This window comes from Olea europaea, chromosome 23 (assembly GCF_002742605.1).
Source record: "Olea europaea var. sylvestris chromosome 23, O_europaea_v1, whole genome shotgun sequence".
In the NCBI taxonomy this organism is placed as follows: Eukaryota; Viridiplantae; Streptophyta; class Magnoliopsida; order Lamiales; family Oleaceae; genus Olea; species Olea europaea.
This window is the reverse complement of record NC_036259.1, coordinates 1,770,973-1,791,185: the sequence shown is the minus strand read 5'-3', so window position 1 is coordinate 1,791,185 and position 20,213 is coordinate 1,770,973. Positions and strand designations below refer to the sequence as shown.

At 31.8% G+C, this 20,213-nt stretch overlaps 2 protein-coding genes across 2 annotated transcripts; both read left to right on the top strand.

Annotated features, from left to right (window-relative positions):
* The first annotated feature begins 7,441 nt into the window (after positions 1 to 7,441).
* On the top strand, positions 7,442 to 8,899 carry LOC111372102 (trans-resveratrol di-O-methyltransferase-like). The gene is made up of 2 exons (XM_022994272.1): positions 7,442 to 8,333; positions 8,597 to 8,899. Exons 1-2 carry the CDS (start codon positions 7,560 to 7,562, stop codon positions 8,897 to 8,899), a joined length of 1,077 nt encoding a protein of 358 aa, XP_022850040.1. The 5' UTR covers positions 7,442 to 7,559.
* Positions 8,900 to 14,730: 5,831 nt separating this feature from the next.
* On the top strand, positions 14,731 to 15,581 carry LOC111371913. Its single transcript, XM_022994065.1, has 2 exons — positions 14,731 to 15,027; positions 15,126 to 15,581. The coding sequence occupies exons 1-2, from the start codon at positions 14,731 to 14,733 to the stop codon at positions 15,579 to 15,581; spliced, it is 753 nt and encodes a 250-aa protein (XP_022849833.1).
* The last annotated feature ends 4,632 nt before the right edge of the window (positions 15,582 to 20,213 follow it).

Below are 20,213 nucleotides of genomic sequence, written 5' to 3'. Positions count from 1 at the left end.
GACAGTGAGCAGTCATCAGTACTTTCATCATAACTTATTTGTCCGATGTCTGATTGAGGTGATTCAATTGCGTTGAAAAGCTAACTCAAAGGGCTACAATTTTTCTAGAGATAGCCTTGTCCAAATTCCAACATTTTCTATGTGAAAAATGTATTTCAAGTTATGACTAAAAATCCAGAACATAATTTGTGCGGCTCTTTGATATCATTTAGACTTCCAATTGCATTCCGATGATCTTGTGTGATCTTCTTGGACATCATGGACTCCTTCAACGACTCGAACACTAATTTACCTCATCTATACAAATTGTACCCTAAGTCCTTGACTTTTACACCAATGTTCAATTAAGTCCCTGACTTTTACAATTATACAATTTAGTCCGTTCTGTCCACAGAATCGTCAATTACACTTTTAGACTTAACATTATAAAATTGAACATGATAGTTAGAACACAACTTAAGGAAATGGAGGAAAATTTGAAAATAAAATGAACAGAAGGATTTTACATGAGGTAAAAAATCACGGACAAGTATATAAGGATTCTACTATATATAATAAGTTAATTGCAATCTCTCTCTAAACATAAGGAAATAACAACAATTAGTATCTCAATAATAGGAGAACCTAAAATAAGAAATACTCACAATATTTTATGTGTCTCTCTAGTCACTATTTCTACTATGTGGAGCATAACTCACTAGTATATACATGTCTATATGGTTGTGTATTTTCCCTTTGAACATTCTATATGATATTGAAATCATACCACGTGCCTCATTAATTATGGCAGCACAATTTCCACTCAATTAGATAAAGTCGGTCTAAATTGCACCAAATTCACTTCTTCACATCACCGTGTGAAGACTTTTCCTCAATAAGCCCAATGAATTAAATCGTAGCATACATGCAATAGTAACATAAAAAAGGAAATTTGGCCCCTGGGGCATAGTCCAGTGGTGCAAAGGATAGGAGTAAGGTTATCTCACGCCTTACTAGTAGCCGCAGTGTAGGGATTCGATTCCTGAGACATGGAATTGGACTCTTTGTAGGCACAGTGTACAAGCAGCTTTTGTTCCTTGGCTTATTGGGGCACATCCCGCGATTTACCTCCCTCACATAGCTCTAAGGGTGGGGCGGGAGTCCTCAAAGTTGGGGTTTAACCTTTATAAAAAAGGAACTTTGCATTCAATTGTACCAGGTCAATTGATAGAAAGTTGTTATTAATAAAGAGGAACCTTAGCCCTTACCTCCACAGTTACTAGAGAGGGGAGAGAGAGTTCTATTTGAGTTTGAATGGCTAAATATACAATCTAGAAGATATCGAAATTCGATATTTTTTTACTCTTTCCGCCACGATAAAGATAGAATTTGTATAGGTCATTTTTTCTTATTAAAAGTATGATTCAATTATTTCAATAATACCTTACTTCTCGTTTTTCATTATGTATTTAATTTATCGAATCATTTAGTTATTATCAATGTACATGTACATTTGGCAAATTCAGTCACATTTGTGCTTTCATTAATGTATGAATCCCCTATTATTAATTCTCAATTAATTAACATTCACATTCAATAATGCATCTTATTATTCACGCCATGTATGCTAATTAAAATCCTGTTTTACTTATTTTAAAATTAAATAAATTATGTAACATTCATTGTCACGTATATATTCTCTGATATTAATTCTAAATTAATTAATATTTACGCATATTCAAATATTACTTTTACAACACCTATAAAGCACTTTATGATAAGGTACAACATACATTAAACGTTGACTAGTTCCACTAAAAGTTGCATTATTCGTCTGCATGGAAGAAGCTAATTAACTTATTAACTTGACAATTACATCATAGAACATGTTAATTTAATATTCTTTGGCATGGTCCAATATTATGTTGAATTATATCATTTAAAAGTTTAACTTGTTCGAGGTAATACATATTTACTTATTGTTCAAGGTAATACACATTTACTTATTTAAATTCTATATTCAACAAAAAGAGTGGATATTGCATGATTGGAACAATGAAGACAGTGTTAAAATATTGAAGAAATGCAAAGAAGCAATTTCAATAAAGAGCAGAGAAAAAGTGATAATTATTGAAATGATTCTTAGCAAAGACAAAAAGGGGGATGAGGAAATCGTTAACCAACTCTTTTCACATATGTTAATAATGGTTGATACCGGTGGTAGGGAAAGACGTGAAAGAGAATGGGCAAAGCTCTTCTATATATGATGCTGGCTTCACTCAATACAAGATAGCTCATAAATTGGGATACAAATCTCTCATTGAGGTTTATCCATAAAATTGTACACTATTCTTCGAGTTGTCCTCAGTTTTATAACTTTTGCCATTCCATAACTTGTCATTGTGATTCAGTCTGTACTTCTTAGGCTTGTTCTTGATGATCTCTCTACTTATGAGATCAATTCAATATTTATATAGGTATGCACCTTTAAGAATAAAAATCATCCATACACAATTACAAAAGTTAGTTGAGTTCATAATTACAAGATAAACATATGATAGATGAAGCTTGTCGAAAACATTAACACATAAACAAGCAATCGAACGACTAAAATTCTATTGATTTGGTCAGCAGTACCATTAGAATATGCATAATAGCTATTTGGTTCGAACATAATGTTGATATTTTGGTAAGGAGATTGAAGGCTCAAATCTTCGTTGATTAAATATTTTACAAACCTTAACCCTGATCTTTAATAATCGACAATGGTAATCCTTCAAGTATCCACCAGTAGTTGCCTTCCACAACCACCATCACCTCCTTTTGCCACGTCATAGCCACAAGATCTCGACCTCGTGCAAGAATTGTTCTCGTTTCCACTCTAACAGATATTGAATTGGCTCCTCATTTCTCGATAGATTTTATGATATGATTGTAATTTGAGAGATGAGAGAGATCCTCCCATGCGAAGCTCTTATTCTGTATTTATAGGTGGTGAAATTAGGTCAAGATGCATCAAAATTAGGTTCTAAAAGAATTTGAATCATAAAAGGAAACTAGCTCGTCTAGATCAAAATACTACCATTCCCTTTAGGTTGGGTTTACTAATCCTGATAATATTATGGTTTTCAATCTGTATATATATAATACAGGATTAGGGTTTTATTGACTTTGTTGATTATCATTACATTCTTGCTAGCAAAAAAGATAAGAAAAGCCTAAGCCAAATTCTCTATAAGCCACCGCCATCGCCGTCGGCCATTGCCCATCCACCATGTTGATGGTTGGTGTTTCGAATTTATTCTCATCATGTCGATTTCTGTTAGACGGCGAACATCTTACAGTTGTGGTATGCTGAGAATATGAGATCGTGGTGGATTAGATTCAGAATCATTCAACGTTATGAAAATCATCAAAATTATACCTCCCATCACATATTTTATCTAAACATAAATATGCTGTTGCTTGAATATTGAAAACTATTTATACATAGCTGTGCATGTTTTATTGTTTGTTGAGTTTGTTATAGCTTTGGCATGAGAATAACTATTTTGGAGTTTGTTGTATTAATCAAGTGTTTGCAGTTCAATCTGAACCCCAAAAAAAAAAAAAAAAAAAAAAAAATGAAGAAAAGCTTTTGCAATGATTTTAATTTGAAAAAAAGAAAAAATTGGCATTGGATAGGTCAAATTCTTGGTGGCTAGCGGCAGTTCTTTGTAAACCAATAATACCGGCAATGCTAGCCGGAGCAACGGCGGAAATGGAAAATAGAAAACAAAATGCGGCTCAGTCAACGTGCAGAAACAATACTTCTAAAAAAAGTAGAACACGAAAAGTAATGAAAATTTTAAAAATTTATATTTTAATTTCAGAAAACTATTGAATACAAAGGGATGTATTTATTTGTGACTTTTATAAACTTTTGAGGATTTAAAAAGTTTAGGTGTATTCAATTGAAACCGTTAAAGATTCTCTAAAAGTTTAGATAGATTCAATTGTGACTTCAATAGACATTTAAAAAGCCTCTAAAAGTAATGAGGTATTCAATTGAAATTTTTTAAAAAAATTTATAAGTCATGAGGTATTCAAATAGACAGTGACTTCTGGAGAATTCTTTACTTAGTGGACTTCTAGAGACTTTTGGTAAAAAAATATAGATAATAAATTTCAAAGAAAATCTCTTATACTCTGAGATTTGTGAAGATTTCAGAACCAAAAAAGGAATGTCTATTTTGCTTTCAATTCTAGGATTTTCTCATATCTCCTCAATTCATTTGCTGTAATCAATTTATGATTATTCTATATATACATAATTACTTTTGAATTGAAATTATATGCAGTTGATTCAAAACGTAGAATTCCATGTAATTGATTTTTTTTTTTTAAAGAATTTGTGTTTTAGAATTTATGTTAATTTTGTGAAAAATTTTTGGTTATGTTCTTAGAAATTAATACAAAAATTTTTATGACTTTATTTGCGTCAAAATTAAATGATTGGGTTGTGACTAGTCACTTTGCCGAAGAAAATTTTGTGGGTATCATTGTTCTATAAAAGTTTAATTAGGTAGTAAGAAAAATTATAATTTTTCAGGTCTATAATGAATTTGCAAGATGAAAAATCATTAAAAATCTATAAAAATCTTTAATTAGTCTTCAGAAATTCATGGAAGACCTCTATTAATTTTTAACAAATCTATATAAGTAATTCAAAATTCCATAAAATACAGAAAAGTCACCCATTTAAAATTTTTTTTATAGAAATCTTCAAAATTCTAAATTAATACATCTCCTTAAGTAAATATTATTCACAATCATTCTAATCTAACTAATTTTTTATGACGCATACACTATTTATGTATTTTAATGATAAAAGAAAAAATAAAAGATAAACGAAGTACTTACTTTTTTTTTTCTTTTGAAGCCAACGAAATACTTTAGTAATCTCCTGAACAAAGTTTCAAATAAATAATTGTTATTCAAATGACTGCCGATTCTAGAGTTTGAATTCTCTTTGATGGATTTCGGATTGGAACAGTGGACGACGGCAGGCTCATGTTCAAATCTAATATGTTAAATTCTTTAATATAATAATTAAAGTCCATTTTTTAGTGAAAAGTTCCGAATACTTACTTTGACCCAAAATTTTCTAAAAGTTTCCATGAAAGTGTGCTCTAACTCTGGGTTCAGTGTCCTCTTGCAAATGGAATGTCATGTGCATAAACATCTCCATTGAAGAAGAAAAACGTGAATTTGACAAGTTCATGACTATATTTGCATGACTAATTCAAGATTCAGTCTCCCACCACGATGGTTGAGAATTTATCAGAAAATGGGGGAAAATGGAATTTTGATGTGACATCTAGTGGTCATATAAACTCGTATCCAATAGGCGGGTCGTAGTAGTATATGGGAGTTAAATCTATTTTTTTTCCTCTAACATTATCTAGTTTTAAGAAAAAAATTAAGTTGTTATCATGAAATTGAGCATGCATGATAGTTAGAACAGAACACAACTAAAGGGGGAAATTGAAAATAAAACGAGCACAAGGATCTTACAAGGAAAACCCTACTAAAATTTGAGGTAATAAATCAAGAACAAGTATAGAAGGATTCCACTATAATAAGATAATTACAATCTCTCCCTAGATATATAAGAAATAACAACAATTAGTAGATCATACACCAGGAGAAACAAAATTAAGAAACCCTCAATACTTTATAAATCTCTCTACTCACTATTTCTACTATGTAAAGGGCATAATTATTACTAATCTATTCACGACTCTATGGTTGTGTACTTTCTCTTTGAACTACATTATTTCTCTATGATAGCGAAATGTTACCATGTGCCTCGTTAAATATTTTTAGAATTGGGTTGTGACATAAATTCTTGTTGAGTATTTGATTAGAAATATAGTTAGAGATGTATTGGAAGTTAATAGTAGTCTTGAAGAAATTTTGAAGGAGTTTAAGAAGAATAAGAATAGGGAGAAAGATTCCCCTTTTTGAAAACTTTTTTGACCCTTATCTCATCCCAAGTACTCTATTATTGGTTTTACCCATTGTTTTGAAACTTTATCTTATATTAAACTCTTCGTGTATTAATTCTCCGAATATGTTAGGGATTCTTTAGTTATAAATATGTAATGTACAACACATATTGAAATTGACCTATGGGCCAATTAGTTATTGGTCCAAAGAGGTCCTTTATAACTCCTTACTATTAATTATAGTGAATTCTTTATCTTTGCCTGTGGCTTTCCCGGATTTGGGTTTCTAGGTAAATCTTGTTTTCTTTGTGATCATTTACTTTCATATTGCCCATATATTTTCATCTTTATTATTTGGGTGAATTCTCAACAAAGTGGTATAAGAGTTGTTCAAATTTTTAACAAAATGGTTTCAAATTTGATTCAATTTTTTAACAATTATAACTCAATTAGTTAAATTAGGTCTACACCTCTTGTACACAATTGGCAAAAATTGTACCAATTTCACTTCTTCACATCTTGTGGGAAGACTTCTTCACAATAAGCCAAATGTATTTAATCTTAGTATCAATGTTCTAAAAGTCATAAAACATGACAAGTTGTGGAGCCGAAACTTCAAGCTTTGTGAGTTTAGGTGAGATTTATGCGTAAAAAAAAATAAATTGTTTTCTTATTTATAATATTATTTTTTATTTTAAAAACCATTCAATAATTAAAATAATAAATATTAAACATTTAATATTATAAAATACAATATTTACCTAATAACTCATACCATTAGTCAATTATACAATTTTCAAGTTTTCAAAATGCAAAAATTAGGATTTTTTTTATAGTTTCAATTTTAAACTAGATAAGTCCTTCTTAATATAGTTATATGAACTTCAAACATACTTTTGGAGTTTGTAATAAAATGAGTGTCAAGATCATAATTACATAACGTGGATAACACCATGACTTAAATCTTATTTAACTAATTAGATAAAGTCATTTTTAACTTTTGTACAAATAAAATCTTTTAAAACTTGAAAGTAATGTCAAATAAAAGACTTTTATAAAAATAAATAAAAAAACTAATAAAGCACATCTACCAAAGAGGAAAGAAATGAAGGACAAATTCAATCATTTAGGAATTGAAAAACAAAATCAAACCGCGAAGCGCGAAGCGAGGCATTTTGCTTGAGCTTTGAGTCTAAACGAGCTTTTTAGAACACTGCTTAGTATACATGCAATAGTAACAATAAATAAGGAACCAAAAAAAAAAAAGGAAATTTGCATTCATTTGTACTAAGTCAATTAATAAAACAGGTGTTACTAAGAAAGACAAACCTTATGAGAGAGAGACAGTTTTATTTGAATTTGAACTACTAAATATACAGTCTAGAAGATGTGCAAATTTGATATTTTTTACCAACTTTCGATGGCCACCGGTAATAATATTCACTTAATTAGTCATGGCTGCCAAATGTGCACAGATCATATGAAAAAGTTTCTAAAATGGCAGGCCATTTTCTGTCATGTTTCTATATATAGTGAATAAATGGTAACGCAAATAACATTAAGTACTCCTAAAAGTTTCAAATTCAAGAAATGGCATTACCTATTGGAGAACAATCTACTGAGCTTCTACAAGCTCAAGCTCACGTTTGGAACCACATATTCAACTACGTGAACTCCATTTCTCTCAAATGTGCAACTCAACTAGGCATACCAGATATCATCCACAGGCATGGCAAACCAATGACAGTTCAAGAGCTAGTCGATGCCCTCCACATCAACAGTGCAAAAGCACAGGCTGTGCACCGTCTGATGCGGATTCTAACTCATTTAGGGTTCTTCGTGGAGGAAAAAGTCTCTGAGGATGATTCAAATATGGGATATTGGCTTACACAAGCTTCTCGTCTCCTCCTCAAAGATGATGCCTTGAGTGTACTACCGTCTTTACAAATCGCTCTCGATCCACTCTTGATAAAGCCATGGCATCATATGAGTGAATGGTTTGAAAATAATGAGGACTCGTCTGCTTTTGAGACGGCCTATGGAAGGACATTTTGGGACTATGGCAGTCAGGAGCCGAAGATGAATCAGCTGTTCAATAAAGCAATTGCTAGTGACACTCAATTGGTGAGTAACGTAGTTGCTAGAGATTGCAAACAAGTCCTCGAAAAGTTGAAGTCAATTGTGGACGTCGGCGGTGGCACGGGATCAATGGCCAAAGCTATTGTCGACTCTTTTCCGGACTTACATTGTATCGTGTTTGATCTTCCACATGTTATTGCGGGCTTAGAAGGGACAAAGAATTTGACCTACGTTGGAGGAAACATGTTTGAAACTATTCCTCGTGCAGATGCACTTTTGCTCAAGATATGAAGTTTGTTTATACATCCTACTAACAAAATCGAAACTTTTACATTATTTTGCAACTGATTTTCATTAATATTGGCTATTCAAAATACTAACTCGCTTGTTAATACAAATTAATTCCATGTTTACGCTCCAAATCCAACTGATGAGGTAGTACTATTTTTTTATTTATTTATTATTATTATTATTATTTTTTACAGTAGAAACAATTAATCGTATTGCCATCAAATTTACTCATTTGACATGATATTTGTAACAAACAATGTATATTGCACGATTGGAGCGATGAAGATTGTGTGAAAATATTGAAGAAATGCAGAGAAGCAATCCCATGTAAGGAGAATGGAGGAAAAGTGATAATTATTGATATAATCATTGGAAACAAGAAAGAAGACCACAAAGGAATTGGAACTGAGCTGTTCTACGATATGTCCATGATGATTTTTGCTAATGGAAGAGAAAGAATTGAGAAAGAGTGGGCAAAACTGTTCTTCGATGCTGGCTTTACTGGATACAATATCGTATATGGGTTAGGATTGAGGTCTATTATTGAGGTTTACCCTTGATTTTATTAAGACTTCAGGATCCATTTTTAAAAGGATGTCTTATTAAGAAAAGTAGCTCAAATCCTTTTATATCAGTTTATATTTTCATCTTTATTTTGATATGAGATTTTATCTATTAACATGTCCCCCACAAAATGGTGGCTCATTTGAGCAAAGGAATCTTGAAATTTATATGCTTGTTGTTTAGACCTTTATTGGATTCAATTATCTGTTGAAGTTTAATGGATTCTGATATTATATTAAGACTTAAGGTTTTATCATAAAAATTCAACGTTATTAAGAAGAGTTGCCAAAATCTATATATATTGGTCTATATTTTTATTTTTATTCGATATGAAATTTTATTTCTTAATGATTATCTAGTCCACCATGGTGATGTTTGGAGTTTCAAATTTGTTATGATCATGTCGATTTCTGTTAGATGGCGAATAGCTTACAATTGTACCTATGGTATGTTGAGAATCTGAGATCATGATGGATTAGATAGAAAATCGTTCAAACTTATGAAAATCATCAAAATTATACCTCATATCACGTATTCTATCTAAACACAATGGTGATAGATCTTGAATATCGAAAACTATTTATATATAGCTTTGCATGTTAAAATAAATACACGACATTGGTATCATATTCGAATCTTTTGTTTGTTAGAGTTTGTTATAGCTTTGGCATGAGAATAACTATTTGGAGTTTGCTGTATTAATTAGTTGTTTGTACTTCTGTACCAAAAAAATAAAAATAATAATAATTACTTTTGCACTGATTTTATTTTGAAAGTGAAAATTTTTGGGAAGAAGAACGGCTGGATTTTGGATTTGGATTGGTGATAAGTGCATTTTGTGCACTTATTTAAGCCATAATATTGAACTTTTATGTGTCAAATTATTAATTTATACTTAATTAGGGTTATTTTCTTTTGTTTTTTAGTGATAGACTCGTTTAAAGCAATTGAAAAATAAAGAAGAATAAATTAGCCGTTGGAAGGAAGTTTGTAGACAATATTCAACACTTTAAAAGAAGTGGAAATTACACTATTCCATACTTTAAAAATTCACAATTCTAAAATCATATGAGTAGTTTAACATTTCAAAAATCAGATACTTTATTTTAATTAATATTTTTTTAAAATAAATATTTTACTAAATATATTATATACTCCAATAATCAAAACCCTAATTAAATTTCCACATTCTCTCTCTCTACATTTCTCTGTCGTGTCTCTCTCTCTCTCTCTCTTTCTCTATTCCCCGACGGAAAAAGAAGACGCCAAAGTAGAGGCGCCTATATCGCCGGTCGATAGTGAGTTGCCCATCGCCTGTATCGCCGGTCGAAAGGTACTTTGCGGCTATAGCTACTTCGTCCTTGCATCGATTTTGCCATGGTGGCAATGCTATGGTGGTAGAGGCGTTTCACACAATGAAGGGGATTTGGCGATGGTGGAACTAGTGGTGGAAGTGAGTTTTGTGGTGGTGTTTGTATTGCGCAGGTGTGGTGCCGTGGGTTGTGGAAGAGGTGGTGGTGCGTGGTTGCAATGATGTGTAGGGACGGTGGTTGGGCATGCTGTTGTGTAAGGGTACGGTGGTATTGGCGGCATGGTGGTTGCTCTAGCAATGTGCTGTGCTGCTGACTGACTGTTTTGAGATGGTGGGTTGATCTATGGTGGCAGATTTGGTGTTTTGGCTGAACTGGTGTTTTGGTGGTGGTTAGCGGTGGTTGTGGTAGTGGGTGGGGGCAATAGTGAGATGTTGGTGGCTGTGATCTATTGAGGTGGATATGTTGATTCGTTTGACGGTGGTGTTGTTGACGGGTGGTGGTAGCGGCGGTTCTGCCTTGGTGGTGGCGATTCTGCCTTGATGGTGGCGGTGGTTGTCGCAAATGTTAATGGTGGTCACAGATTATTTTATTGAATGTTACCAGCGAAATAGTTAATCTGTGACTAATAAACAATATGTGACCAATGAAAAAAAAAATTGTGACCAAGAATTATTGTGTGATCTAAAAAATTTATAATTTGTGATTGTCTTTTAAGTTGTGACCTATAATATTTATAATCTGTGACTTATAAATTTTTGTTCGTGACCCATAAAATTTTTGATTTGTGATCGAGAAATAAGTTGTGACCAATAATTTGATAAGTTGTGACTAAAAATTAATCGTGACTTGTAAATTTTTTGATTTGTAACCGATGAACGAGCTGTGACCTACAAAATTTTTGAATTGTGATCATAAAAGAATTTGTGACAAAATTTCTTATTCATGACCAAAAAATAATAAGTGACTAATTAAATTGTTAATTTGCGACCAAATTAGATGTGACCAATAACAATTTTGATTTCGTGACCTATAAAATTTTTGATTCGTGATTGAAAATAATGTGACCTATAAATTTGTGTTTGTCACTTATAATTTATTGAGTTGTGACCGAAAAATTAATCTGTGACCTATAAATTTTTTTATTCGTGATCGAAAAATAATATGTAACCTATAAATTTTGTATTTGTAACTTATAATTTATTGAGTTGTGACCGAAAAATTAATCTGTGACCTATAAAATTTTTGATTCATGATCGAAAAATAATATGTGACCTATAAAATTTTTAATTTGTGATCGAAAAATAAGTTGTGACCAACAATATGATAAGTCATGACTGAAAATTAATCCGTGACTAATTATTTTTGGATTTGTGACCAATAAACAAACTGTGACTTACAAAATTTTTGAAATGTGATCGTAAAAAAATTTGTGACATAAAATTTTTAATTTGTGACCAAAAAATAATAAGTAACTAATTATATTGTTAATTTGTGACCAAATTGTATGGATCTGTGACCAAAATATATTTAATTAATAAAATAATTAATTAACTAATTAAATTATAAATAATTTTTAATAAAAATCTGATTTTAGAAATTTGAAACTTGTTTTCTTGTTTTTGAAATGTGCCATAATTAATTTTTTAGTTATGAAATTTTCCCTTAAAAGAATTGAGGGATTGAAGAAGATTGTACATTAAATGGGCCTAGCATGACTTTTACTTGGGCTGAAATCCACTTGCAATTGGAAAACCTAAGGCAATTAAAAACAGAGAACAATAGCTGGCTGCTGGAGATAGAAAAGGCTGCAATATATATTATTTTATTATTTTAAATTTACGTGTAATATTATTTTATTAAAGAATGTGTGTTTAAAATAATGTCGAAACACTATTTGAAAATGTATTTTTTTTCAAAAAAATGGAAATCCGACAAGGGCATATATATACCAACAGAAAACAACCACAAGAGGCGGCTTGAGAGAGAGACATGTATACATTAGAAACGGCGGCTGGAGGGAGAGGGCACAAATACAGATTGGGCCGCTTGGAGGGTGAGAAACTGAATTGAATATAAGTACATGCAAACCAGCAGCCGAAAATTGGGAAGAAAAGACACGCAGAAGCCGAAAAAAATTGGAAAATAAATTCAAGTTTGGTCGATTTTTTGTGATGACTTTTATCCTTTCTTTATTTAATCTCAAAATTATGTTCGGCTAAATTATTTTGCACTAGGATTTGCAATGAACCTTGTATTATGAACTTTAACTTTTGAATTTTATTTATTTTAACGTTAAAACACGTTTTCAATTATGGAATGATTGATATAGATTTAATTTTCTCTATAATTACTTGATCGTTAATTGTATGAATTTTGTGGCTTGTTTTACCCTCGGGAGATGGAAAATAAGTTAGACATTGTGTTAAAGAAAATTCTAGGTGTCCATAATGTGATGTGGCAATCATCCGATCGTTGATGTGCAAGTATGAGATTTGAATTAAAGGTTAGATTCAATGTCATGTGTAATTATGGATACTATTATGTAGACAATTATGTACATGTAACACTTTCCTTGTGTCAATTATTGTAGAGTCCGATAGGAGGATAGAAATATATCACTATATTTTATGTGACATTTAAGTATTCATAAATCTTTAATGTATTTTATATGTTAGCATCCTTCATAGAAATTAGTCGGTTAATATGTAAAAATATATTTAATTCTACTTGAGAGAGAGATTGTTAAACAAATTAGTAATATTAGCCTCCATAATTGAATCATGTTATCAAATTTATAAATTACGGGTTAAAGGGGATTCAAGTTCTTAATACGTTTTTCATTATTAAAATTTTTTAATATAAAATTTTCATTTAAATTAAATATTGCATTAATTTTAATTAATTTAGATCCTGCATTCATCCATAATTTAAGTGGTTAGAATTTAATCTTTGAGAAATCATCAATTTCTCTTGTTTTGGTTAAGGCAAAGGTAATTTGAATTTAAATCGTACAATCTGTGTGGGACGATACTTGGACTCAAAATCCATTTTACTACTAGTTGACGAATAGTACACTTGTGATAGTTTAAATTCAAAAGATATTTTTGTGAACAAGTTTTTAGTGTCGTTGTCGGGGATTGTATTTTAGTTTAATTTCATTTATCTTGGCACTAATTTAAACTTTTTTATTATTTTTTTTATCAAGTTATTTTAGTACTTCTATTTTCTCTTTCAGGCATTTTATGCGAAATTTTGGAGACGGTGTACTAATACTAGTTGATCCAAAAATCGAATGAATTTTTCATTGTAGACAAAGAGAGCAAGAGAAGCACAACAACAAGAGATGGCCAACGCATAAAATAATCTAATTATTCAAGTGAATGAAGGGGCAATTGTCGATGAAGGGAAATGCTAATTGTAGACTTTTTGACTCCACAAATCATTCAAAATCAATCTAGCATCGTTTACCTCCTTTTGTACAGCTGAACTTCCAGTTGAAGACCAATGTCATCTAGTTGTTTCAAAATGAACATCAATTTTATGGCAGGGCCAATAAAAATCCACACACATGTCTCTTGATTTTTGGAGATGTGTCAATACTTTAAATAAAGAGGTATCAGGTGATGCTATTAGATTGTGATTATTCCCACATACCATAAGGGGTAGAGCGCTTGAATGGTTAGACAGCCTATTGCCAGTATCACTACTTGGAATGACTTGGCTAAAAAAATCAGCACCAAATTCTTCCTACGAGCAAAGATGTCAAAATTGAAACATGACATATGCATATTTAGGTAGGGAGAAATCGAATGCTTTGATGAAGCTTGGAATAGATTCAAGAATATGTTTCGAAAGTGTCCTAATCACGGCATTAGTGAAGGTCTCCGAGTCCAATATTTTTATGCAGGTCTACTTCCATCTTACAAAAGCATGATAGACTTATCATCCAATGGCTCCTCATCCACAAAGACAATTGATAAAGTTTTGGAATTGTCTACGAGAGTAGCAACTACCAAAGCCATGTGGGCTTCTGAACAAGTTATTCATAAGAAGGCAATAGGAGTATATGAGATGGACACTTATACACCTTTATCTACCAAAATTGATTATCTGGCTCATAAGGTTGAGAGCATAACACAGCCGACCAATATAGTACAGGTCAAGCGGCTAACTTGTGAAGAATGTAGGGCAGATCACATTACAGCAGATTGTCCAGTTCTTGCATAAAATATTGAACATATTGAATATGTAAAAGGAGGTCAACACCATCAAAATAAATACATACAATCTTGGTTGGAAAAAGCACCCAAATTTTTCTTTGAGTAATCAAAATCCCACATCATAGCATAGTTAATAGTATCAATAGTCTGAGAAGAAAACTCCGTTGGAAGAGATGTTTAGTAAACTTATGGGAAAAAACAGAGCAATACATGGAGGCAAATAATCAATTCATGAGAAGAACAAAGACAACCCTTTAGAATCACAGTACTGCAATCAAGAACCTGAAAACTCAGATGGGACAGATGACACTTGATATATCAAGTAGAGCACCAGGTACACTACCGAGCAATACTAAGACTAATCCTAAAGAGCAGGAAATGGCCATAAGTATTTTAGAGGATGAAAAAATTGAGGATCCATTTGTCAAAGCAATCATAACAAGGAATGTAGTACAGTTGCCTGAGATTACAATCAAAACACTAGTTACAATTATGAACAAAGTACATACAACAGATGAGAAGCAAGTAGATGAGTGTGAACAATCAATCGAGAAAAATTTGAAAGAAAATACAGACAATCCACAAGCTCAGGTAGCTAATCTTGTCAGAGAATATGTAGTTCCCATTCCATTCCCACAAATGCTGAAAAGCTAGATAAACAGTTTGATGAGTTTTTGGATGTGCTAAAGAAACTCCACATTAATATCCCGTTCATAGACGCAATAAGACAGATTCCAAGCTATGCAAAATTTTTGAAGGACATGATATCAAGAAAGAGAAAGCTTCTAGAATTTGAAACTGTTGCACTGATAGAGGAGAGCGGTGCAACATTACAAAAGAAACTACCTCCCAAACTCAAGGATCCAGGGAGATTCACTTTGCCTATTTCAATTGGAGAAATTGGTTATTTTAATGCTTTATATGATACAAGAGCAATTATTAACTTAATACCTTTATCTGTATATAGGAAATTGGGATTAGGGGAAGGAAAAGAAACATCGATGTCATTGCAACTAGCTGATAGAAGCATCAAACATCAAATATGCAAGGTTGAGTATATACTCATCAAAGTTGGTAAATTGATATTTCCGGCAAATTTCATTGTTCTAGACATGGAAGAAGATAAGGATATTCCAATAATCTAGGGACAATCATTCTTAACAACAGGTCGAAGCTTGATTGATATGGAGAAATGTGAGCTAATCTTGAGAGTGGATGAACAACAAGTTTCTAAATTACATAATACATCCAAACAACCATCAGACCTCAATAAGTGTAAGTATTGATGAAGATGAGCTATCCATTCAACAAAACTATGAGAAGGGAAAACCAAAATTTGGAGGGATTGTTGATAGAGACAAGATTTTAGAGAGCTAAAAAAAGATGCAAGGCTGCAAATTGTAAGGAGTGCAAGGGCGAAACATTTCAATTTAAACCACCTTAAGGACATCACCTAAAAAGTCGAGCTGTAGACTATTAATGGGAGGTAGCCCATTTTTCTATCCATTTTCGTTATTTTAATTAACTATTGCATTATACCTAGTTTTAAGGATTGCATTAATTTAGGAATTAATGCATTTAATGGTTTGTTTTGAACACACCTTAAGGAGTACTTTAAGACATGCATTAGTAAGTTAGACATATCTATTATTGCGTTCATTTTATTTAGACACGTTTAGTGAGGCTCGTTGTTAACATCCTAGCTTTTTATTGAGCTTACTTTGAAGTGATATGCATTCTTAAGGTTGTACCTACATTTCATTTTTCAAACTATTTTGAAAGACGTATTTCTTCCTAACTATAGGATTTTTGCAGAAATGACGCTCTATTAGATAGTTTTTCTAATAGTTAGAATATAAAAACTTTTTGATGTGAATTCATTATTAAAACCCTATAAGCTACCACTAATATTTATTTTATATTCTTGGAACAACAAACTAAAGCCTAGCAATAAGAAAAAATGGCAATTGTCATAACATTTACCAGTCGAACCAGCTTGATCCTTCTCCCTATCCACATCTACCCTGACGAGTTTCCGATCTTTACTTCTTTATTTTGATTATTTTTGCTCATACATTGGAGACAATATAATATTTTAGTTTGGGTTGAGTAGGTATTAGGATACTTGGAACCAATATATATTTATTTTTCAACTGCTGATCGGGTCTGTATAACTGTAAATAGAAAAAAAAAAGTGGCGTCTTAGCGTTAAATGACTTGCCACCTATGATGATGTTTATTGTTTGAATTGAGTACATATTTTGTTAGATGCTGGACGACACCATAATATATGCTTTTACTTGAAAACATATCCATGTTAGATTTGATTATTTGAACACATAGCTATAATTAACTTATTGCTTATGTTAGGGCATGACTTAATAAAGTGAAATTAATTGTTGATGTTATTGACCTAGGTTTGAAGAAATTTTTTCAAGTGCTTCATATAAAAACCAAACTATTATAAATCAGTTTAGGGGTGTGAAGCTTACTGCTTGTTTTCATAGAAGTGTGACGGTTTGGAGTTTTCGGATCCCAGTGTTAATTGAAGGAGTTTGAGTTAAGGGGTCTAAAATGGGAACTGATCATTTAAATGAAATACACGACATACATCTTTTACTTCTTTCGTGGATTAAGCCCGTACGGGCATTTCGAAACCTGATACCCTTTGGCATAAACAACTGAGGAGATATCGGCCTGAAGCTTGCTACAGGAGTCATCTAGAAAATTTAATAGAAAGAAATTTTGTACATAAGATGTTTAAAAAAAATGAATGAAAAGTTAGATTCTCGTATCGAAAGAAAAAGTGATACATCTTCTACCTCTCTTCGTAGCCTTTTTGACTCAATTTATTTAGTCTGCAAAGGGTATTTATAAACCTGGTGCCTATAGTCATCTGACTTGGGAGTCATGTACCTAAAACTTGTTATAGGAGTCATTTAGAAAACTTAATGGAGAGAAGTCTTGTACAAGAGATGTCAAAAAAAGAATAAAGAAAAAAAGAGAGATCAAAAGTGAGACGTGCCCGGCAGGAATTTTGAGATTTGAACTCTAGAGATTGGCAGTATGATTTTGGAAAAGACTTATCATTTTCTTTCTAAGTTTACAAGTATCTAATTCTGACCACTTGTATGGAAAAATGCGTTATAATGATTTTTAGGAACCCTATATATTCTAGAAATACCTCGGGATTGAAGAGAAAAAGTATAAGGAGTGATTTTGTAGGAGAGATGTGAGGAAAAATTGATCACCAGACGATTGGGGCTATGAGTAAATCTACTACATTTGATTGGTTGTATTCTAGTATGGGTTCTAAATCTAAAAAAACATTTGCAAAAGAGGTTGACATTGTTCTAAAAACCATTTGGAAAACTTCAAAATACGTAGTAAATAGAGTTTTCTTAGTAAAATATATATCAATCTTCAAATTTTATTGAGAACCATCTATAGAGAAGGTTATTATTACTCTATGTAAGAGAACTAACAAAAAAACACTCAGCAATGAATTATGATGTTTGTATAGTTTAACATCAATAATTTTTTCAAAAAGCACAAAAATAAAAATAACTAAAAGTAAACAATTGAAATTGTTAAGTTGCCACTTATTTATCTTTCTCCTTAAAAAGGGGCCCAACAATTTTCCCATGTTACATTTTGCAGTCTAGTTCACTAAAAAACATGCCATCAATATTAGTTAATCTCATCAAATTTCCATCAAAAGTATCTGAAGTGTTAAAAAGGTTACCTGAACACAATCCTGCATTGTGGTAGCTCTATCTAGTATTCTTTGGATCACATCCCATCAAAATCCACCATTCATGCCATGCATGTCGAATGATGTGAAAAGAGTATCAAATGCCTACATGAAGGAAATGAATGAATTATATGAAGGCCACAAAGGAAAGGCAGACATACACACATATGGCCAGAAAGAAAGAAACGAAAGAAAGGCAAAACAAACATGAGCATACCTTTTCTAAAAATATTAGCATCCAATTGCCATCAGGTGATTCAATAAAGACTCTGCCAAAACCAGGGTCTTGGCTAGAAGAAAAGACAACAAACTGCCAATGAGATATATATGTGCACATTTTCTGCATTGAATGTTTATTTTGTTCGCTATAGAGTTGAACAATTTATTAAGTGTGTGTGTGTATATATTTTTTAAATTATTTAGAATCATAAACAGACAAGTGAACTACTAACCCTAGATTCTATTAAGTATTGAAATGGCATATTAACTAATTGATGAATAAGTTTATTAAAAAGTAATCGGATTTAATTAATTTTCTGATTTCTTTTAATCCTCTTTCATAGAGAATCTGTATATGCACTGTGGGTATGGGCATTTTTTGGGTAATTAGTCATGTCATCATCACCCATGTTTTTATTTAGATTTACTTCTATCAATGAAATATTTAAATAAATTTTTTTAACAATCACGTGACGTTAATTTCATATACGTTTAAAGTTATAAGCTATACAATTCTATTGTAACCCAGAAATATGCATATAAGGTTCATCCAAAAATACAATGAATGAATCAATAAACAATGGAAGTAATCAGACTCTTGCCATCTTATAATATTTGTATGGTTAATTACATTCCTCTACATCATGTATTAGTTTGTCTCGAGCTGAATCGACATCTGAATGTGGATTTCAAGTAACACGTGATGCTTATATGGAATATCATAACCCCTAAGCTTAGACTAAACTTTTTGCATAGATCTTGAATGCAGTGGATAGATGTCGTTTCAACCCAACCTTTAGATTTTATCAATTAAAATTTTTTTTGTTCTTATTAATTTGCAGATTTTCGTAGATCTTCAACAGAAGGAGAAGGAAAAGAAAAGGAAAAATCGGATTTGTCAAACGAAAAACAAAACAATTAGATGCGATTAAAAAGTGAAATATTTAAACAGTGATTTATAATTAAAAAACAAAAGAAAGATGCAAAAAAGAAAAGAATCAATGGACGTAATTACCAGTTCGTGAGGTTTCTCACAAGAATAATTGGGAAAAAATAGTAGAAAAGCATTCTAAGTAGTTGTGTAAATCAATTCACATATGCCTGTGGCATTCATTCTTGAACCATTTGTTCACCTAAAAATGTAATGTTCACCAATGCCCCAAGAGCACATCTCCAAGTGGTAAAAGGGAAGGGTGGAGAAATCTAACTTTGCTTGAGGCTGCCACGTCAAGGGTTCGAATCCTGAAATATGGATTTGGCTCTTGGGTAAGTGCAAGTGCACAAGCAGCATTCCACCCTGTATCTTTGAAGGCATAACCTGCGATTTACCTTCCTCACAATACTCCAGGGTAAGGGCGGTGGAGAACCCTTAAGGTTGAGGTTCAACCTTTTTTTTTTTTTTTTTTTTAATGTAATGTTCACCAACAAATGTGATAATAAAACAAGTCAACTAAACAGGTGGGGGCAAAAAAACTGAAATAATTGGTCATTGTTTTGTAATTTATGTTGCTTTTGGGTGATTGCACATAAAATGCTATTGTCCTTCCCAAATTTTCTTAGTTCCCTACCATTATCCTAAAGTCTTGTAATGTTTATAATGGCACAATACCTTTCAAAGTGAAATTCACTTAATTCTGCAGCAATAGCATTCCAAAACCAACATTTCACGAGCAGAAATTTTATAATACTTAACCCTAAAACGACCATAAGTTCTTTCCGGTATCTTATTAGAATCCTACTAATACTTAAATTGTTCACTATCTATAGCGATTTGTAGTAGTAGTTTTTTTTTTTTTTTTCTTTC